The sequence below is a fragment of the Coregonus clupeaformis genome, chromosome 17 (assembly GCF_020615455.1).
Source record: "Coregonus clupeaformis isolate EN_2021a chromosome 17, ASM2061545v1, whole genome shotgun sequence".
NCBI classification, from domain to species: Eukaryota; Metazoa; Chordata; class Actinopteri; order Salmoniformes; family Salmonidae; genus Coregonus; species Coregonus clupeaformis.
Window position 1 is genome coordinate 38,580,667 of NC_059208.1, and position 23,794 is coordinate 38,604,460.

At 43.1% G+C, this 23,794-nt stretch overlaps 2 protein-coding genes across 2 annotated transcripts in view; both read left to right on the forward strand.

Moving 5' to 3' along the window:
* Positions 1–12,581, forward strand: part of LOC121586372 — a 38,574-nt gene extending 25,993 nt beyond the window's left edge. Inside the window, exons 9-11 of the mRNA XM_045226568.1 lie at positions 11,904–12,017; positions 12,180–12,293; positions 12,464–12,581. Of these exons, the coding sequence (XP_045082503.1) occupies positions 11,904–12,017; positions 12,180–12,293; positions 12,464–12,581 (346 nt within the window). The remainder of the gene's footprint in view (positions 1–11,903; positions 12,018–12,179; positions 12,294–12,463) is intronic.
* A 1,522-nt stretch (positions 12,582–14,103) lies between these two features.
* Positions 14,104–20,301, forward strand: LOC123492893 (NLR family CARD domain-containing protein 3-like; the record flags this gene model as incomplete). Its single annotated transcript, XM_045226569.1, has 5 exons — positions 14,104–15,854; positions 16,106–16,279; positions 17,592–17,765; positions 18,056–18,102; positions 18,689–20,301. Coding segments are annotated over 5 exons (2,673 nt in total), but the record flags the coding sequence as incomplete, so codon positions are not given.
* Positions 20,302–23,794: the final 3,493 nt, after the last annotated feature.

Here is a 23,794-nt window from a genome sequence, read left to right on the forward strand (position 1 = left end):
CAAGTGGGGCGGCACGGGTTAACCAAGGAGGAGCGTCAACATAGACGTAAGACCAACTGCTGCCTCTACTGTGGTAGCTCGGGACATTACATCTCCACTTGTTCCCGGCGGTCGTCAAACTGCCCGGCTCGCTAAAGTTGGGAGGACTTTTAGCGAGCCAGTTTCAACCTCTCAGTACCTCTGTCAGACCCCGTTTCCCGGCTACCCTTGTGAACAGGAATCAGAGCTTAGCGATTAACGCTTTTATCGATTCAGGTGCCGATGGAAGCTTTCTTGATGCCGAGTTGGTGGAACAGCTGGGGCTTTCCAAGGAGCAATTGCCGGAAGCCATTGAAGCGACCACTCTGAACGGCAGTAGTCTGGCACGTATCACGATGAGGACTGAACCGGTTAAGATGCTGTTGTCGGGGAATCATTCGGAGATGATTTCATTCTTCATTCTGCCGTCTTCCCATGTTCCTCTGGTCCTTGGATACCCCTGGCTGAAGGAACACAATCCCACGTTCGATTGGGTGACGGGCAAGGTAACGAGTTGGAGCCTTGATTGTCATGCTAACTGTCTCAAGACTGCCTGTCCCCATTCGGTTCCCAGTCAGGTGATTGAGGCTAAACCCCCAGATTTGTCCCTGGTTCCCGAGACATATCACGATTTGGGGGAAGTGTTCAGTAAGCAGAAGGCTCTGTCACTCCCTCCCCACCGACCATATGATTGTGCCATCAACCTGTTCCCTGGAGCTGTCTACCCCAAGGGAAGGTTATACAGTATCTCCCGCCCTGAACGTGAGGCTTTGGAGACCTACATCAAGGAGTCCCTAGCTGCTGGTCTCGTTCGTCCCTCGTCATCACCCCTGGGGGCAGGATTCTTCTTTGTGGGTAAGAAGGATGGCTCTCTTCGACCGTGTATTGATTATCGGGGGTTGAATGACATCACGGTCAAGAACAAGTATCCCCTGCCCTTGATGAGTTCTGCCTTCGACTCCTTACAGGGTGCTACGGTGTTCACCAAGCTAGACCTACGCAATGCGTATCACATGGTCCGGATCAGAGAGGGAGACGAGTGGTTGACGGGTTTCAATACACCGATGGGTCACTTCGAGTATCAGGTGATGCCGTTTGGACTGACCAATGCTCCAGCGGTATTCCAGAGTATGGTGAACGACGTCCTGAGAGATATGATCGGTCTCTTTGTGTTTGTTTACCTGGATGACATTCTGATCTTCTCGAAGGAACCTTCCGACCACGTCCAGCATGTCCGGCAGGTTCTGCAGCGATTGTTGGAGAATCGCCTGTTCGTGAAGGCCGAGAAGTGCGAGTTTCACGCCCACACGACATCCTTTCTCGGGTACATCATCTCCAGGGGAGAGATTAGGATGGACCAGGAGAAGGTTAGAGCGGTTCTGTAATGGGCCCAGCCCGGTACGAGATTGCAGCTCCAGAGATTTTTGGGGTTTGCGAATTTCTACCGCAGATTCATCCGGGATTACAGCCGTGTGGCCGCTCCGTTAACGGCCTTGACTTCCAGTATCAGGAGCTTCAAGTGGAATCCGGAGGCGGATCGAGCGTTTCTGGATTTGAAGAGGCGATTCACCAACGCACCGATTCTCTCTCAACCGGACACGGCCCGTCAGTTCATCGTTGAAGTGGACGCGTCTGATGTGGGAGTTGGCGCCATCCTGTCGCAGCGATGCTCCACGGACAGTAAACTCCATCCCTGCGCCTACTACTCTCGTCGCCTTTCGCCTGCGGAGAGGAATTACGATGTGGGTAACCGGGAGCTTCTCGCGGTGAAACTTGCCTTGGAGGAGTGGCGCCACTGGTTGGAGGGGGCGGAGCAGCCGTTTATTGTCTGGACTGACCACAAGAATCTTGCTTACGTGCAATCGGCTAGACGTCTCAACTCCCGTCAGGCCAGGTGGTCGTTGTTTTTCGGACGATTCAATTTTTCCCTGACGTTCCGACCTGGATCTAAGAACGGCAAGGCGGACGCCTTGTCTCGGATGTTCTCCAAGACGGAGGAGAGTGGGTCCAAGACCGAGACAATTCTCCCCCGGAACTGCGTCGTGGGAGCTGTTAGGTGGAAGATTGAGGAGGAGGTGATGGCGGCTCTTCGGACGCAGCCCGGTCCCGGTAACGGTCCACCCGGTCGGTTGTTTGTGCCTGAGTCGGTTCGTCCTGCGGTCCTCAAATGGTCCCACGCCAGCAAGATGGCTTGTCACCCTGGCGTGGCTCGGACGATGGCGTTTCTTCGCAGACGCTTTTTGGTGGCCTGCCATGGCCGAGGATACTCGGGGTTATGTTGCTGCCTGTCCAGTGTGTGCGCAGAATAAGAGTACCAATCGGCCCAGCTCTGGACTACTTCACCCCCTTCCTATTCCCCGGCGACCATGGTCGCATCTGGCCCTGGACTTTGTCACTGGGTTGCCCGCTTCTGAGGGGAACACGGTCGTTCTGACTATCGTGGACAGATTCAGCAAGTTCGCCCACTTTGTGCCAATTGCCAAGCTTCCCTCTGCCTCGGAGACGTCCGAGATCCTGGTTAGGGAGGTTTTCAGGGTCCACGGGTTGCCCAGTGATATCGTTTCCGACCGTGGCCCTCAGTTTACCTCTGCTGTCTGGAAGTCCTTCTGTTTGGCCATTGGAGCTACAGTCAGTCTCACATCTGGTTTTCACCCCCAATCTAATGGTCAGGCGGAGAGAGCCAACCAGAAGATGGAATCCACGCTTCGCTGCCTGGCCTCTTCCAACCCCACCTCCTGGGTCTCTCAGTTGCCTTGGGTTGAGTATGCCCACAATACTCTCCCTACATCTGCCACTGGGATGTCTCCCTTCCAGTGCCTGTATGGCTACCAACCGCCCTTGTTCCCTTCTCAGGAGAGGGAGCTCTCAGTGCCTTCTGTTCAGGCCCATATTCGTCGTTGCCACCGGACCTGGCATCGGGCCAGAAAGGCACTCCTTAGAGTTTCGGACCGGTATCAGCTCCAGGCGAATCGTCGCCGGATCCCCGCTCCCACCTACACCATCGGAGATAGGGTCTGGTTGGCCACACGGGATCTTCCTTTACGGACTGAGTCTAGGAAGTTGTTACCGAAGTTCATTGGTCCGTTTGTGGTGGAGAAGGTGATCAATCCGGTGGCAGTTCGACTCAAACTCCCGAGGACGCTCAGAGTCCATCCCACCTTTCATGTCTCCTGCCTCAAGCCTGTTTTCCTCAGTCCTCTGTTGCCTCCTCCGCCTCCTCCTCCTCCTCCTCGGATGATCGGAGGTGGTCCTGCCTACACGGTGCGACGCATCATGGATTCCAGACGGCGGGGCCGGGGTTTCCAGTATCTCGTGGACTGGGAGGGGTATGGTCCTGAAGAGAGGAGTTGGATTCCGCGGCGACAGATCCTAGATGCTGACCTCATCCGTGACTTCTACCGCCTCCATCCTGGCGCTCCGGGAGTCCGCCCGGTGGCGTTCGTCGGAGGGGGGGTACTGTAACGATCCCGGCAGTCTGAGTCGGGTCCTGTCTGTGGACTAGTTGTTCTGCTCGTGATCTCCAGTTTCCCGAGGGTTCTGGAACGCTCCGGGGAGCTCTCTTGATTTCCGCACCTGTATCCCATCAGCAATCTGCACACCTGGTCCTGATCATCACCCTTCTTAGGCTCTGGCCTAACATCCATTCCCTGCCGGATCGTTAGCCATGAACAGTAGGTTTACCAGAGTATTTGTCTTAGAGCTTCTAGCGTTAGTTTTGTTGTTTTGCACCTTGTTGGTTTGTTGTTTACTTACCTCCGTTTTGTTCCATCTGCAGTCACCCGTCCGGAACCTTCATCCAACCTCTGCCTGGTGGTCGGCGGCTGCCGAGCCATGATCGGATCAACCACTGCACCCCCAACAACTAATCAACGCCGCCCGCTCTGTTCCCTGGATTACTCAGCATCACTCTTGAATTTGTAAATAAACACTCACCTTCGTTTCAACTTACCTTGTCCTGGTCTGCTTCTGGGTTCTGGCTTTGTAACTCGTGACACAATAACTATCAATAATAATTATAATAACTATTACGAATTATATTGTCCTTTTTCTGATGTTCAAATTGTAGTCTATTCATTTTAGTTTAAAATATAAAGTTATTTATAACAAATCCAGAACACACCACAGGCTGGCGCTATTCCCCCAGCACAACAGCCAATGCCACTTGCATCCTAACCAAAATTATCGTTTTTAAAATCGTCCAATTATTCTGTATTTTCCCGCTAACCCATTTCAGTTCGCTATTCAATTTATTTAACTGTTCTCTCTGATTAGGCCCTAATTAATAAAACAAATACTTGCTATCGTTTATCAGCATACGTTTAATGATGTTCCTACCATCTGAACTATACTGTCTCTCACCCTCCCCTTGCTCCTTCGGGGAGAGCGCATGGTAACCTTATAACATGTTTTCATAGACTTTTCTAGAATACTTCTATTTAAGCTATCTTATGCAACTTTTAATACACGTAAAAACTCTCTCTCCATCCATTCTCTATTGAATAAGTGCGTCTTCCTAGTTACCCCATAACCACGCCTCAAATCTTTTATTTAGCATTTAACCAACCAAATACTAAGTAGTATCCGGTTATCATTCATACCCGCCGTTGAATTTCCTCATACACACATATTTCACCTTCTGCCATTCAAATGCCCAACACAACAGAATAGTTCCATGCAAACCTCTATTGGCTCTTCAAGTCGCTCCGGATTAGAGCGTCTGCCAACTGACCAAAAATGCAAATATTCTCTACTTTCCCACTCATAACGTACGTCTACGTTTGAGTGCGAAAGCTCATACACACGCATAATAATATGTCATTTAGCAGACGCTTCCATCCAAAGCGACTTACAGTCATGCGTGCATACATTTTTTTTAAAATTATTTTTTATTTTTTTATTAGTGGTCCCGGTGATCGAACCCACTACCTTGGCGTTACAAGCGCTGTGCTCTACTAGCTGAGCTACAGAGGACCACATCGTTGGACTTTATAGGTACCTCTCAAATAATCGCTTTGTGGTGTTTTTAGCCAATTCTATTCTTAACCTGACTACCTCCTGTTGTAAAACTTCCCCCTCTTTGTTCTCTTCACTGGCCTCTTTACTCTGTCCCCCCTCTTCCCGCCCTTCCAACATTCCGGCTTGGCCGTCATATGGTGGGGGAAGGACGGGGATCACCCCTAATCTTCTTTTACACATGACAACGGTGTCATCTGGGCTTTCTTTCCAAGCTTGCTCTACCAACTCTGGATATGACCTCTCTGCTCTTTGCTGTGGGGGAGGTCCTGAAACTTCCTTTTTCTGTATATCCCTTTCTCTCTCCTTCGCGCTTCAAAAAGCCATACCCTCGCTGTCTCTAGCCCTCCGCTCGCTGTTTTTTCATCTAATTTTATATGCATCTGCCTACTAACTTTTTTACTTCGAGATGCCCAATAAATTCATACCTCTTCTCCCAAATGGATCCCTAAAACATATTTCTTTCATCTCCCGTTAATTCTCAGACTTTTTTAGAAGATGTCTTTCCCATCGTGGAACAATAAGAAATCCCTCCCCCCCTTTTTGTTTTTTAAATAATTCACTCCCGAATTATTTCCGTAGGAGCCAATCTCTTAGTGCGCCTCTTGCTTTTGTAATTAACCCTTTAAAATTATTTAACCCCTAACCCAGAGTTTCTATTTAAAACTCCGGTTTCAGGAAAAGAGTAAGTTACCCAATTTTCCTCACGCGACTTATTTTTTCCCCCACCCCTGAAATAATAATCCCGTCTCCCGAGGGATTCAGTCTCACACACATATGACCTTATCATCTGTTAAACTTGTTTGCACAGTTCTAGCAAATGCCCAGTCGCATATATGAACTCCCGACATATCCCTCTCATACGATGATAATTATTTCCCTGTTTATACTGAACATTGCAATTCGTACAATGACAATATTAACTTAGTTTACATTTGTGATTGCAATTCACTACCATGTCATTTCGGACTAGTTTTTTTTGTTGTAATAGCTATTTACCTCTAGGATCAATTGCGGACCCTCCCAGTCGTAATAATTATTACCTTCTTTGACTTTGGTAACTAAGTTCAACTCATTTTACCAAAATCCATGAATAAAAATTACTGACCTTTTCCTTGCAGTCTGGATTAAAATGCTTTTTCAAACTTGTTAACGTCTTTATCGTTCATAAAGAGTAATCACCGGCCTGTTTATTAACCTTAACGTGGAAGGCCAGGACTCTCTAACGGATGCTATCACCCGCCCGTGCACTGATTTCGGTGTCTCTAGAACGATAAAGATGTATTAAGCTCCGCTTCGAAGGACCAATCTGTCATGTGAATTTTTATCTCTAATTCACCCTAAGCTTGAATCATTACCAGAGGTTGTAAGGCTCTGGTTTTAATCATCAATGATTCAAGGTCCACAACTCACAAGTCTTATCTGTATTTTTATTCATGGCGAGAGCTCTGGCCAAAAACACAAACATACTGTTTTTATACCCCTTGACAAACAAAGGCACTATGCTCCTCCCACCTTTAGGTGGCTTTTTTAAACAGTTCCCGCCTCCTCCTTTACCCTTGAATGTTTAGTACCCCCTATGTTAGTGGGTTGACACTACATGATAATTCTAACATTTATACTGTATTTGGGGTAAAATCCTTTAGTCATTATTCTTAAAATCCAAATTAATCTAACAGCTGGGCCGGGCTGGCGACGCACACCGTAGGCTTGGTGCGGGGAGCAGGCACGGGCCGTGCCGGACTGACGAAGCGCACCACTGACTTGGTGCGGGGAGCAGGAACGGGCCGGACCGGGCTGGCGACGCGCACCACAGGCTCGATGCGAGGAACAGGAACAGACCGGACCGCACTGGGGACACACACCCCTGGCCCTACGCGGGGATCAGGAACGGGCCGGACCGGACTGGTAACACACCCCAGTACCTCTCGCCGTGCCTCCACACTTTCCTTCCCCTTAGTGACCAGTGGCCCCCTTAACATGGCGGCCTCCTCTGCCAACCCGCTGGACCGCTCTATCGCGGCCTCCTGCTGCCCCGACGTCGTGAGCCCCCCCCTAAAAATTTCTGGGGGTCTCTCCTCCCCGTGGGCCAGGCCTCTATAGTTTTCGCCCAACTCTCGCTCTTCTGCCTCCAACTCCAGCCATTCTGCTCTTCATTAGGCTTGACCCAGTCGAGACTCTTCCTCCACTGTTCCCAAGTCCACCCTCTCTGCTCTTCACTCGGCTTAGCCCAGTCGAGACCCCTACTCCATCGATCCCAAGTCCTTCCTCTCTCCTCTTCACGCTGCTTGGTCCAGTTTTGGTGGGTTTTTCTGTCACGATCGTCAGGGAGAGACCAATGCGCAGCGTGATGAACAAACATACTTTAATTAGTTAACGTGTAAACAAGATACAAAACAAGAAACGACTCGTGAAGTCCACGGTGACAATGACCGAACACGGAACAAAAACCCACAAACACAAAGGGAAAACAGACAGTTTAAATATGGCTCCCAATCAGAGACAACCAGCCAACAGCTGACACTCGTTGCCTCTGATTGGGAGTCACTCAGGCAAAACATAGAAATAGACGAACTAGAACCCCCAACATAGAAACACACCACATAAAACAAACACACCCTGGCTCAACAACTAGAGTCCCATAGCCAGGGTGTGACACTATGTAGCCTATAGTTTCCTCCCTATTTTTTCTCTCTTTCTATTTTTTTTCTTCTTCCCCAAATTAATTAATTAATCAATTAATTTATTCATCAATTTATTTATTCATTTTATTTTATTTTACCAAATTATTGATTAGTGGCAATCTTACCACATCCAATCGGGAAATTAAATGAAAGTAGTCAACTTCAGAGCAATCCAAAAAATAAAGACTTCTAATCCTACAACACTACAATACTCATAAACCCATTGCTTAATAAGCACCCAATTATCCTCAATTTTACAGAATAATGTCAGTACTCGATTCCCCCACACAACTCTAATCAAACCCACTCATGCACAAAAACTCCAAAATGCAATTTTTATTTTCATCAATTGATCAGTCTTTTGCCAAGTCCTTGTCAAATTGTCATAACATCAATTAAGCTAGGCACACAACATATCCTTTATGGGAAGGTAGGTTTTTGTAAACAAAACAGTACTAGCCTTGATTTTTGACTTGATCCTGTCGCAGCAGACTCTGTCGCGTCACACCCTGTCACATGATGTACACGTCAGCACTTCCGCTCTCTCTCTCTCCTCGTTCCTCTTATGTCTCTCATATGACAGAATAACAAAGAAACAGACAATAATTTAGTAGTTTATGCAGTCACTGAGTTATTACAACCATTCAATATTCCTCTAGTCACATTCGCGCTAAGAATTAACTCAGGAATAATATAAATAGCTCAATAACATTTTTTATTTTATTTATTTATTTAATTATTTTTATTTTTAATCCGTCAACATCTCTCTCTCATTTATCAATTCAATAGGTCACAAGAAAACAGTTTCATCGTCAAACAGCCGATGTAACAACCAGAATACACTATTAGCCTCTAAATGTTCCCTTCTCTTTGTTCCTTCGTTCGTCTGCGTCTCCCCGCAGCACAGTGTAGCAGAGGAGTGGCATATTTACCCCTACGTCACTCTAGTGTCGTAAAATCACACGCATGCGCAGTACATTCATCACTGCGATTTCACAGTGGAAGGAGCTCTCTCCCAGCTCTCTCCACGCTAGGCAACAGAAAGTTAACAGTCCCGCTGTATTTCCTCTCTTTTACCCCTCATAGACAAACAATAACACTTAACAGAGCTCACAAAACATAGGGCACAAAACCCACGCTAACTAAACACAGTTTTGGAGACTCGACCCATTCCAATGGACCCCCAAGGAAAAAATATTGAACGTAAGCATGCATCAAATTTGGCATGTAACATGAATAAATTAGCATTAGCATGTAACATTAGCATGTAGCATGAAGCATTATTAGCAGGCCACGTTTAGCATTTCTCCCTCCGCCGTGTCGTAAAATTCATTTGTTTGCTAAATTTCTGCTACCACGAGGTCCTGCCGGAAATTTAATGAGCGGTCACATCAAACAAATGATTCGTCTACCACAAGCTGAGCGGTAACATACAATCAAATATATACCACAGCCTCAAGCCCCCTGGACTTACCTAACTACACCTAACGCGTTATTAGGATTTTTGGCCCATCATAATGATCACCTCCTTTAAGAGGGTTTCCGTAGATTCACAGCGGTTCTAAGTTACACACATATGCCTAGGCCTTATTCCTCTCAATCTATTCTTCTTGAATTCTTATTCAAGCAAAATATCTCTATAGACACTCCCCCCTTTTTGCGTTGTTTACCAGCGCAAACAAATTTAGAACGGACTCCTATCCCACAGCACATCAGCAACGCACACACGCAAGCTCTTTAACGGTGCATTCTTTCAACGCACACACACAGACACACGAACTGACCAGAGCCCAAAGTTGAGAGCAAACTCACCCTTGTCTGCCTCTGGAGCTAGAGTCAGCTCGGCGCCCATGAATGAAACGCTGAGGAAAAACGCAATACCTTCCAAATCCTCGCCGCCATTTTGTAGTGTCGAGTTAACGTTGCTAATTATGCTGTGCGACAAGGAGGACCCGCTGACGCTTTATTTTCATCATAAGGTTTATTCATAACAAAGGGTTACAGCGTCGATTTACAGATACCTGCAGATACCCGGAGAATAATCGCCCCATCTCTAATATGATTATTCTGTCTTCCTTTGTCCCAACTGTGGTATATACAGTGGGGAAAAAAAGTATTTAGTCAGCCACCAATTGTGCAAGTTCTCCCACTTAAAAAGATGAGAGAGGCCTGTAATTTTCATCATAGGTGCACGTCAACTATGACAGACAAATTGAGGAAAAAAAATCCAGAAAATCACATTGTAGGATTTTTAATGAATTTATTTGCAAATTATGGTGGAAAATAAGTATTTGGTCACCTACAAACAAGCAAGATTTCTAGCTCTCACAGACCTGTAACTTCTTCTTTAAGAGGCTCCTCTGTCCTCCACTGGTTACCTTTATTAATGGCACCTGTTTGAACTTGTTATCAGTATAAAAGACACCTGTCCACAACCTCAAACAGTCACACTCCAAACTCCACTATGGCCAAGACCAAAGAGCTGTCAAAGGACACCAGAAACAAAATTGTAGACCTGCACCAGGCTGGGAAGACTGAATCTGCAATAGGTAAGCATCTTGGTTTGAAGAAATCAACTGTGGGAGCAATTAGTAGGAAATGGAAGACATACAAGACCACTGATAATCTCCCTCGATCTGGGGCTCCACGCAAGATCTCACCCCGTGGGGTCAAAATGATCACAAGAATGGTGAGCAAAAATCCCAGAACCACACGGGGGACCTAGTGAATGACCTGCAGAGAGCTGGGACCAAAGTAACAAAGCCTACCATCAGTAACACACTACGCCGCCAGGGACTCAAATCCTGCAGTGCTAGACGTGTCCCCCTGCTTAAGCCAGTACATGTCCAGGCCTGTCTGAAGTTTGCTAGAGTGCATTTGGATGATCCAGAAGAGGATTGGGAGAATGTCATATGGTCAGATGAAACCAAAATAGGACTTTTTGGTAAAAACTCAACTTGTCGTGTTTGGAGGACAAAGAATGCTGAGTTGCATCCAAAGAACACCATACCTACTATGAAGCATGGGGGTGGAAGCATCATGCTTTGGGGCTGTTTTTCTGCAAATGGACCAGGACGACTGATCCGTGTAAAGGAAAGAATGAATGGGGCCATGTGTCGTGAGATTTCGAGTGAAAACCTCCTTCCATCAGTAAGGGCATTGAAGATGAAACGTGGCTGGGTTTTTCAGCATGACAATGATCCCAAACACACCGCCCGGGCAACAAAGGAGTGGCTTCGTAAGAAGCATTTCAAGGTCCTGGAGTGGCCTAGCCAGTCTCCAGATCTCAACCCCATAGAAAATCTTTGGCGGGAGTTGAAAGTCTGTGTTGCCCAGCGACAGCCCCAAAACATCACTGCTCTAGAGGAGATCTGCATGGAGGAATGGGCCAAAATACCAGCAACAGTGTGTGAAAACCTTGTGAAGACTTACAGAAAACGTTTGACCTGTGTCATTGCCAACAAAGGGTATATAACAAAGTATTGAGAAACTTTTGTTATTGACCAAATACTTATTTTCCACCATCATTTGCAAATAAATTCATTAAAAATCCTTCAATGTGATTTTCTGGAATTTTTTTTCTCATTTTGTCTGTCATAGTTGACGTGTACCTATGAGGAAAATTACAGGCCTCTCTCATCTTTTTAAGTGGGAGAACTTGCACAATTGGTGGCTGACTAAATACTTTTTTTCCCCACTGTATGCTATGTAATCTGATATGGGTGTTCCCCTACAGACCAATCCCAGGAGGACACCTAACAGACTTCCTCTGTTCTATGGTGTGTCACCACAAAACTACTCCCTCTAACACTGAATAAACATCCTCTCAGGTTCCACTTGAAAACATTAGCAAAGTCATAATTCATCATACACTACACTACCAAATACTAATTGAGTGTATGTAAACTTCTGACCCACTGGGAATGTGATGAATGAAATAAAAGCTGAAATAAATCATTCTCTCTCCTATTATTCTAACATTTCACATTCTTAATATAAAGTGGTGATCCTAACTGACCTAAGACATGGCATTTGTACTAGGATTAAATGTAAGTAATTGTGAAAAACTGAGTTTAAATGTATTTGGCTAAGGTGTATGTAAACTTCCGACTTCAACTGTATGTACCACTGAAAAGTTGACATGTTATACTTCTGATTGAAAAATGAGGAGTTTTGTGCTTTTGTCAGGATTAAACAGCAGAGACCAGCCTCTCCTGTACCCAGCTGTGTGTCCATGAAGAGTGACCAATCTATGGATCCACCTATCATGTTCAGAGAAGGAGATGTTTCCATTGAACAAAGGTGTGTTTTATTAATAGAACATACAGTAGATAGAGAATGAACATTAAATTTTCTATTTCATTCTGATTTTCCCTTTTCTTGATGTTTACTGACACTCTCCAGCCAACCAGATGAGTCTCTGTGAGTACAACAAACTGACTGTTTTCTTTGTGCTTTTGACAGGATCAAACAGCAGAGACTAGACTCACCTGTACCCAGCTGCGTGTCCATGAAGAGTGACCTAACTATAGAACCACCTCTCACATTTAAAGAGGAAAACATTTCTACTGTAAAAAGGTAAGAACCCATACGACTTGGTTAATGTCAATTTGGTCAAAATGTTAACTTTGTCATTGTGTTAACAACACTACTGATTTATTGTTTCCTATTGAAGTATTTCGCTACAGCTACTACTACCAAAGGTTTACTGTATTAAAGTTGCTCTGGTCTCTTTGTATTTTTGTCAGGGTCCACCAAGAGAGACCAGCCATCACTGCACCCAACTGTGTGTCCATGAAGAGTGACCAGTCTATGGATCCACCTCTTAGGTTCAGAGATGGAGACGTTTCCATTGAACAAATTTGAGAAATCATTGTTTTACAGATTAATGTGATGCTCACAGTACGAGGCTTGATCACATCACATCATACAAATTATTTAACGCATACCCTCTTGTGTATTATTGCTTCTGTGTGCATGCTGAATGTACAGATGTAATCTCATGTTTTGTCCACAGAGACCAACAGGAGATATCAGAGTCAGAGATTCTCAGTGGTCAGTCTACCCAGACTCATCAAACAGACCTGTCCTCCAGTGCTAGAGAAGGGTCTCTGAAGATTACACTGCACGTCCTGAGGAACATGAACCAGAAGGAGCTCGCTGACACACTGGAGAAAAGTAAGAGCTGTCTGGATTTACTGTTGAATGCTCCATTATGAGGGACATAGAAAGCTGTAAATAGCATTATAACTCAATTATGTGTTATGTTCATTAATTTAACTTATAATGAAAACATTCATGCATTTATACAGGCAGTTAAGAGGAGATATTATTATATTTGACTAATTTCTAACATAATCCTATGTAGACCCGTCATTTCTGCTAAGTTGACTTGGCAGGTGAAAGAGGAGACTCGAGGCCATGCTGGGTCGAAGTAACACATGCATTAACATTCAATATGCAAGATACAAGAGCAAGTTACATCTTAGATGCAAGGGCATAGTAGAAAATGCATAGTACAAAAGGATGTTTCTTCACTCAAGTTTATATAGACATTTTCAATTATGTATGCATCGTTACAAATGCTGATTGATATGAAGCAGATACAACTTTCAGTTGAACAATGAGAACAGTGAGACTTATTGGGAGTTCTGGTACTTCTATCTCCATGGTGTCCGGACACAGAGTTTGAGCCAGTTTTTCACGAGTTCCTGAGACCTCTGAGAACTATGTCCTGTGTGATCTGAAGCACAGAGTGATGGAAAAGACTTGTATACTTCAGACCTTTTGATGTTAGATATGTGTAAGAATTAAGCAGGTTACTCATGTTATGAATGTAAGCAAAGATACAGTACAATACGTGAGTGATTCCTCACGGACCGTGATTATTTGGATGGTCATGAAAAATAATCCAAGAATGGTCCTTTGGAGGAAGGATTGTTGACATATATTTGAAATTTGTATTTAAAAGCATATTTGAGAAATAATTAATCAAAGTTGGCATATTTATTACATTTTGGCCTTACCCAGGAGCATTGCAAGACCCCATAACTGTTGATCTATGTGTGGCACAAAATGAAACCTCATTGTGTGCTCTAAAATGAGTAATACATTTCATTATGCAAGATGTAAATGTACATTTATTATATCATTTTGGAAAGTATGAAAATTCATATCACATATACCCCCTTTAATTCTTCTCATATTTTAATATGTTGTTCTATGGACTGTGTTTTACTGACACAGGAAGTTACAGAGTGGGATCTCTGGGATTTTTTTGTTATGACCAAAGATATGCATGTTTAACTCCATTCTTCCGATTTTGAGTGTCTCTTCTGTGCTTCTTGCTTATTCAGGTGAGCTTGCTGTGATTTGCCAACAGGAACTCAAATCTAATCTAAAGACAAAATATCAATGTGTATTTGAGGGTATTGCTAAGCAAGGGAACCCAACACTTCTCAATAAGATCTACACAGAGCTCTATATCATAAAGGGTGGAAATGGAGATGTCAATAATGAACATGAGGTTAGACAAATAGAGACAACAACGAGAAAACAAGCAAGACCAGAGATGGCAATCAAATGTAATGACATCTTCAAACCCTTACCTGGACAAGACAAACCTATCAGAAGTGTGCTGACAAAGGGAGTCGCCGGCATTGGAAAAACAGTCTCTGTGCAGAAGTTCATTCTGGACTGGGCTGAAGGAAAAGCAAATCAGGATGTCCAATTCGTATTTTCACTCCCTTTTCGGGAGCTGAATTTGATGAAAGGGGAAAAACACAGTTTGATTGAACTTCTCAATCACTTCTCAATGGAAACAAAAGAATCAAGAATCTCCAACTATAACAAGTACAAAGTTCTGTTCATCCTTGATGGTCTGGATGAGTGCCGACTGCCCCTAGACTTCAAGAAGAACAAGAGATGTTGTGATGTCACAGAGTCGACCTCAGTGGATATGCTGCTGACAAACCTCATCAAGGGAAATCTGCTGCCCTCTGCTCTTCTCTGGATAACTACTCGACCTGCAGCAGCCAATCAGATCCCTTCAGGATGTGTTGACCAGGTTACAGAGGTGCAAGGGTTTAATGATCCACAAAAAGAGGAGTACTTTAGGAAGAGATTTAGTGATGAGAACCTGGCCAGTAGAATCATCTCACACATGAAGTCATCAAGGAGCCTCTACATCATGTGCCACATACCAGTCTTCTGTTGGATCTCTGCCACAGTTCTGGAGAAAATGGGTGAAGAAGGGAGAGAGATGCCCCAGACTCTAACTGAGATGTGCACACACTTTCTGGTATTTCAGACCAAATGGACAAATGAAAAGTATCTTGCAAAAGAAGAGACAGGTCCACACTGGAATAAAACGAGCATTCTGTCACTGGGAAAACTTGCTTTTCAACAGCTTGTGAAAGGCAATCTAATTTTCTATGAAGAAGACCTGAAAGAGTGTGGCATTGATCTCAGGGAAGCCTCAGTGTACTCAGGAGTGTGCACACAGATCTTCAGAGAGGAGTGTGGGCTGTACCAGGTCAAGATGTTCTGCTTTGTGCATCTGAGCATTCAGGAGTTTCTGGCTGCTGTGTATGTGTTTCTCAGATTCAACAATGACAATGAGAATCTAATAGCTAAACCACAGTTCATTTTCAAAACACTTCTGTTCAGAAACATAGCTGCAATTGACTTCCACAAGAGAGCCGTGGATAAAGCCTTGGAGAGTGAGGGTGGACACCTTGATCTTTTCCTACGCTTCCTTCTGGGCCTCTCACTGGAGTCAAATCATAAGCACTTACGAGGTCTACTGACAAAGACAAGAAGCAGCCCACAGAGCCATGAAGAGACAGTCACATACATCAAGGAGAAGATCAGGGAGAATCCCTCTCCTGAGAGGTGCATCAATCTGTTCCACTGTCTGAAAGAACTGAATGACCATTCTCTAGTGAAGGAGATCCAAAGCTACCTGAGCTCAGGAAATGTCTCCAGTGAAAAACTCTCACCTGCACTGTGGTCAGCTCTGGTCTTTGTATTGATGACTTCAGAAGAGGAGCTAGATGTGTTTGACCTGAAGAAATACTCCAGATCAGAGGAAGGTCTTCTGAGACTGCTGCCAGTGGTCAAAGCCTCCAGAGCAGCTCTGTGAGTACATATTGTAGAATTACATTTAAGTACTAATCATCAAATATTCCATTTAGAAAATAATATGCATTATTGAACGACATATGGAATAATACATTGATGTTTGTATCAGTATAACTATATGACCATACAATTATAGGAAACGGAAGATGAATCTATGTCGAGAGAATAAACCAAATGCCATTCTACTTCTACACTACTCATGTTAAATTAACAATGTCTTTGTGAAATCATGATGATCTCTCTGTCAGGCTGTCAGACTGTGGAGTCACAGAGGAAGGTTGTGCTTCTCTGGCCTCAGCTCTGAAGTCAAACTCCTCACACCTGAGAGAGCTGGATCTGAGGAACAATGACCTGAATGATTCAGGAGTGAAGCTGCTCTCTGCTGGACTGCAGAATCCACAATGTAAACTGGAGACTCTGAGGTCAGTATTCCTATATTTAGTCAACATGTGATAACTGTTCACTAGATCAACATGTGTTTATCAGGCTTAAATGTTTAATTTGTTTCTATGTTCCAGCATTTTGCATTTGCGATATTAGGCAACAGTACAGAATGAAACTTTTTATTTTAGGGGCATTTCATACATATCTGTTTGACCATTTAGAAATAAAAGCAATTTATTATGTATCTCCCCCCATTTGAAGATGTCATAAGTATTTGGACAAATTAACTTTTGGTATATTAAAGTAGTCAAAAGTTTAGTATTTGGTCCCATATATTCCTTGCACACATATTACATCAAGCTTGTGACTACAAACTTGTTGGCTGCGTTTGTTTTGGTTGTGTTTTGGATTATGTTTTGCCTAATAGAAACTGAATGGTGAATATTGTCTTGTGTCTTGAGTCACTTTTGTTGTAATTAAGAATATAAGATGTTTCTGAACACTTCTACATTAATGTGGATGCTACCATGATTATGGATAAACATGAATGAATAATGAATAATGATGTTCGACAAAGTTACAGAGGCACAAAGGTCTGAGGTTAGCATGTTTTGTTTCAGCCTCTAACTTCTCACTCATTTTTATTTATGATTTTTCTAAATCATGGTATTATCTGGAATAATTTAGTAGTGTTAAAAAACATGTTATCAACTAACTTAGAAATAAATGTACTCCAGTCACCATTCACCATTCAGTTAATATTTGGTAAAACATAACCCAAAACACAACCAAAACAAACTGCAAATGCATCCAATGAATTTGTATAGTCACAAGCTAAACTTTTGACTACTTTAATACATACTATAAGTTAATTTGTCCAATACTTACAGTATGACTTCTTCAAATGGGGGGACTAGATACATAAAGTGCTTTCATTGCCAAATGGTAAAACAGATATGTATGAAAATACCGTCAAATAAAAGGTGACATTCTGTACTGTCGCCTCGTATTAAACATTTGATCTCAAATCCAAAATTCACTGTCCAAATCCATATGGTGTGGACTGTTTACTCAATACAATCTAAATCTGATAACTCCCTTCTTTCTTTTGACTGATACTGCTTTTTAAACTGGTCTGGTCAGTCTACTCAAATATTTGTAATATAAATGTTTCTCTCTACAAGCAATACTTCAATTATTTTTCATTTTTAATAATGATACATCCGTTTATTAATTTAAATTGATGGTTTCAGGACAGTGATATATCTGAAAATGTTCAAAACAGTATACTGACACTTCACCACCAAAAAATACCAATGTGATTTTGAAATGATTTTAAACTATTTGCAGGCTGTCAGGCTGTCTAGTCACAGAGGAAGGCTGTGCTTCTCTGGTCTCAGCTCTGAGGTTAAACCCCTCACACCTGAGAGAGCTTGACCTGAGCTACAATCACCCAGGAGACTTAGGAGTCAGACTGCTCTCTGCTCGACTGGAGGATCCACATTGCAGACTGGAGAGACTCAAGTATGTAGAGGATTTATGTCAATTCATGTTCATATCAGACATGTTTGAGTTATCAGGCTAGTTATCATAATTTACTGTAAGCCAAAGATTCTTACCACCACTCGGAAGCAGTTATATGTTGACCGTGTGTGTGTGTGTGTGTTATATGTTGACCGTGTGTGTGTGTGTGTGTGTGTGTGTGTGTGTGTGTGTGTGTGTGTGTGTGTGTGTGTGTGTGTATACGCATGAGTGTGTGCGTGTGTGCACATGTATCACTCAATTACTGTCTTTTCTTCTGCTCACTGCTACAGTGTGGAACATGGTGGAGAGCACACAATGAAACCTGGGCTTAGAAAATGTGAGTGTTGGCTGCTGTAAAAAATATGCCTAAGAATAAGTCTTAGTTTTTTTATTGCTTTGGTGCAATTTTCATAAGTATGTGGTACATTTTCACAACTCTTAGTGTAAAACTCAAAACAGATCATCAAGAAGGAAGGTGTTTCAAAACTCTAAGCACATTTCAATTGACTAAGTACAACACAAAATCAGTCACTTTTACACCGAACTTAATAAGTGTTTTATCTAGAAATACATGTTTCACATTGCAATACATGTTCATATAAAGTAATTGCCTTTCACAATTAACTGCGCACATTACTTTTAATATGATTCTCTTCTCAGAGTCATTGAGAGTGAGAAAAATGTGTTTGTGTAACATTAGAAATGTGTGTGTGTGTGCTCATGTGTGCAAACATGTTTGAGTGTGTTTTACATTACCATACAGTATAACATATGATCATTCAACAAGTTTCAAGTTACCTTGACCGTGGCTTTTTAATACCTAGAAACATCTACATTAAATGTATGAATAAGTGAAAAGTGAGTTAACATTCTAATGTAAATGATGATCATTTGTTATATTGTTTCTTGTTCCCATCCCTCAGATGTGTGTGAGCTCACACTGGACCCAAACACAGCACACAGAAACCTCTCTCTGTCTGAGGTGAATAGAAAGGTGACATGTGGGAGTGGGAATCAGCCGTATCCTGATCACCCAGAGAGATTTCAGGACCATCCACAGGTGCTGTGTAGAGAGGGTCTGTCTGGGCGCTGTTACTGGGAGGTAGAGTGGAGTGGGAAATGGGCTATGATAGGAGTGGCATATAAAGGAATCAGCAGGAGAGGACAACATAATGACTGTGTGCTTGGAGCCAATGACAAGTCCTGGTGCCTGTTCTGCTCTGACAACCGTTATACTGCCAGACACAATAATAAGAGAACTGTCACCTCCTCCGGCTCCCACAGAGTAGGAGTATATCTGGACTGGGTGGCCGGCACTCTGTCCTTCTACATGTACAGTATCTCCTCTGACACACTGATCCACCTGCACACATTCCACACCACATTCACTGATCCCCTCTATCCAGGGTTTGGGGTCAGTTGGTCTAACTCCTCAGTTTCCCTGTGTTAGATAGCCTCCTGTGTCTCAGAGAAGTCACACTCCTGTTGAAACACAACTGGGTGACATGATGGGTTATGCTTCACTCTAATATAAAAAATAAATACATTTTTTACTAATATTGGACATAAGGCTGATATGCCAAGAAAGTGTTGCCGTTTTTAAGGACTATAATCTCAATCGTCATTTTTCAAGCAAGCATACTTAACTACGCTAGCAATCTGTCCTCTCAGGAAAAGGCAAGGAAGGCCTCAAAACTTGCCACAAACTTAAAAGCCCAACAAAATACGTTTACTAAATGGTGCTCTACTCAAGACTCCGTAACTAAGGTAAGCTACGTAGTGGCACATAAAATCGCAAAGCATAGCAAGCCTTTTGCTGAAGGGGAGTTTGTGAAAGAGTATATGGTGGAGACTGCTGGTATACTTTGTCCTGAGAGTAAAAGCCAATTCGAGAAAATTAGCTTATCATGCAGAACCATCACCAGGCACGTGGAAGTGATAAGTGAGGAGCTAATCTCAGAGTTGAAGAAAAAAGCAGAAGGCTTCGATCTTTTTTCTATAGCACTGGATGAGAGTACTGACATCAGAGACACCGCTCAACTTTGAATTTTTGTCAGAGGAATAAATGAGAACTTTTAAATAACAGAGGAATTTCTTGCGATGGAATCAATGATGGGAACAACCAGGGGCTCTGACTTATATGACAGGTTGTCTGCCTGCGTGGAAAAAATGAATCTACAGTGGAGCAAACTGACAAACGTCACAACAGATGAATCACCAAATCTAACCGGTAAAAACATTGGCCTACTAAAAAGATTACAAGACAAAATAAAAGAAGAAAGCCCTAACTCGGAGGAATTTATATTTCTTCACTGTATTATTCATCAGGAAGCCCTATGTAAAAGTGTGTTAAAGCTGGACAATGTTGTAAAACTTGTCAACTTTATACGGGCAAGGGTGCTTAACCATCGTCAGTTCATTCAGCTGCTCAATGACACAGAGACAGAGCATCAGGACTTGTTGTACCATTCAAATGTGCACTGGCTAAGCCTGGGAAAAGTATTTTGCCATTACATTTTACATTTTAGTCATTTAGCAGACGCTCTTATCCATAGCAACTTACAGTTAGTGAGTGCATACATTTTTCATACTGGCCCCCCATGGGAATCAAACCTACAACCCTGCCGTTGCAAGCGCCATGCTCTACCAACTGAGCTACAGGAGGCTATGTGTGGGAACTGAGAGGGGAGATGGGTATGTTCCTTGATACGGTTGGTAAAGCTGACGACTTCTCCGAGTTGAAAGACACAGACTGGCTGGGCGACTTTGCTTTCGGTGTGGACATATTGGGGCATCTGAACGATCTAAATGTGAAACTGCAGGGAAATTGTGTTTTTGTGCATGAACTGTATTCCAACGTGAAAGCGTTCAAGGCCAAACTTATGTTGTTCTCCTGACAAATTAGCAGCCAGTCGCTCACTCATTTTCTGACACTGGCAGCACTGAACGCGCCCATATTGCAGTGCCGCACTGAGACATACAGTAGCACTTTAATCGACCTGCATGCTGAGTTTTCCCGTCGCTTCTCAGACTGAGCTGGAGCTTGTATCATGCCCCCTGTCTTTCGACACTGAGAAAGCACCACCAGACACACAATTGGAGCTAATCGACATCCAATGTGACAGTGCTTTGAAGGAGAAGTACAAAACAGCAACAATAGACCAGTTCTATGGCTCACTGAATAAACAAAGTTTCCAAACATTAAAAAGCATGCCCAAAGGACGCTTGTTTTATTCGGGTCCACATATGTGTGTGAACAAACGTTCTCAGTTATGAATTACAACAAATCCCGTCACAGGTCAAATTTAACAAATGACCACTTGTCAGCTGTTCTGAAAATCTCTACATCAAAGATGACACCAGACTTGGATGCCCTTGCCAAGAGAGGTGACCAAACCAATTGTTCACATTAAGTCTCTAATAACCGTGACTGGGGTAGGCAAGGATTATGCTTTTTCATGGTGATGGTTATGCAGTAATAATTATCCGGCAATGCACTTGGATACAGGTAATAACTAATCAGTCAGATTTGGGCTGAAGTGATTGGATAACTGTAAATATGGCTCACAATGGAGATGAGAATTGTTCCTTAATATGCTTTCCAAAACAGACCATTCCAAATGAAACGGATGCTCTTACCATATGTTTCACTCAAATTTGAGAATTGTTTTTTTATACACATCTGCTGTTACATTTTGTATGTCTCCAGTCATATAATACAGTGAGGGAAAAAAGTAGTTGATCCCCTGCTGATTTTGTACGTTTGCCCACTGACAAAGACATGATCAGTCTATAATTTTAATGTTAGGTTTATTTGAACAGTGAGAGACAGAATAACAACAAAAAAATCCAGAAAAACGCATGTCAAAAATGTTATAAATTGATTTGCATTTTAATGAGGGAAATAAGTATTTGACCCCTCTGCAAAACATGACTTAGTACTTGGTGGCAAAACCCTTGTTGGCAATCACAGAGGTCAGACGTTTCTTGTAGTTGGCCACCAGGTTTGCACACATCTCAGGAGGGATTTTGTCCCACTCCTCTTTGCAGATCTTCTCCAAGTCATTAAGGTTTCGAGCCTGACGTTTGGCAACTCGAACCTTCAGCTCCCTCCACAGATTTTCTATGGGATTAAGGTCTGGAGACTGGCTAGGCCACTCCAGGACCTTAATGTGCTTCCTCTTGAGCCATTCCTTTGTTGCCTTGGCCGTGTGTTTGGGGTCATTGTCATGCTGGAATACCCATCCACGACCCATTTTCAATGCCCTGGCTGAGGGAAGGAGGGACTCACCCAAGATTTGACAGTACATGGCGCTGTCCATCGTCTCTTTGATGCGGTGAAGTTGTCCTGTCCCCTTAGCAGAAAAACACCCCCAAAGCATAATGTTTCCACCTCCATGTTTGACGGTGGGGATGGTGTTCTTGGGGTCATAGGCAGCATTCCTCCTCCTCCAAACACGGCGAGTTGAGTTGATGCCAAAGAGCTCGAATTTGGTCTCATCTGACCACAACACTTTCACCCAGTTCTCCTCTGAATCATTCAGATGTTCATTGGCAAACTTCAGACGGGCCTGTATATGTGCTTTCTTGAGCAGGGGGACCTTGAGGGCGCTGCAGGATTTCAGTCCTTCACGGCGTAGTGTGTTACCAATTGTTTTCTTGGTGACTATGGTCCCAGCTGCCTTGAGATCATTGACAAGATCCTCCTGTGTAGTTCTGGGCTGATTCCTCACCGTTCTCATGATCATTGCAACTCCACGAGGTGAGATCTTGCATGGAGCCCCAGGCCGAGGGAGATTGACAGTTATTTTGTGTTTCTTCCATTTGTGAATAATCGTACCAACTGTTGTCACCTTCTCACCAAGCTGCTTGGCGATGGTCTTGTAGCCCATTCCAGCCTTGTGTAGGTCTACAATCTTGTCCCTGACATCCTTGGAGAGCTCTTTGGTCTTGGCCATTGTGGAGAGTTTGGAATCTGATTGATTGATTGCTTCTGTGGACAGGTGTCTTTTATACAGGTAACAAACTGAGAGTAGGAGCACTCCCTTTAAGAGTGTGCTCCTAATCTCAGCTCGTTACCTGTATAAAAGACACCTGGGAGCCAGAAATCTTTCTGATTGAGAGGGGGTCAAATACTTATTTCCCTCATTAAAATGCAAACCAATTTATAACATTTTTGACATGCATTTTTCTGGATTTCTTTGTTGTTATTCTGTCTCTCACTGTTCAATTAAACCTACCATTCAAATTATAGACTGATCATTTCTTTGTCAGTGGGCAAACGTACAAAATCAGCAGGGGATCAAATACTTTTTTCTCTCACTGTATATATATATTGCAATTCATACAATATGTTACGAATTTGTTGTGCTTACGATCCTGGACTGCATCTTTAACAGATGATTATTAGATATGCAAACAGATGACAGACCTTGTAAACTAGAGTCATTAATATAATTAATCACCAGACTGTGTTGTAAAAGCTTTGTTCATTTAGAAATCATTGATGTTGTTGTTATTGCTTTTCATTGGTGTTTGTTGTCCGTAGCATGTTTGTAAAATTGTTGACGCAACAATCCTGCTTCTGTATGAACTCAATTACACTGAATGTAATGTAATTGTCAGAGACTTTGACTAATGAGGTTAATAAAACAGATGAAAGAAGAGATGTTCTAAATGTTTTTTTTAATAAGAATATGCATTTAAATTAATGGAGTGGTGTAACTAGGTGCTGAGGAGTATTTCTTGTGGGGGGAAAATACATTCTGATTGGCTGGACCTGCCTCTCCAGTGGGTGGGCCTGGACCCAAGTGGGTGGCCCTATGCCCACCCATGGCTGCACCCATGCCCAATCATGTGAAATCCATAGATTAAGGCCTAATTTATTATTTCAATTGACTGATTTTCTTATATGAACTGTAACTCAGTAAAATTTTAGAAACTGTTGCATGATGTGTTTATATTTTTGTTCATACATGGATGTAAAATGTATATCACAATATATGTTAAATGCATCAGAAAATGTAGTA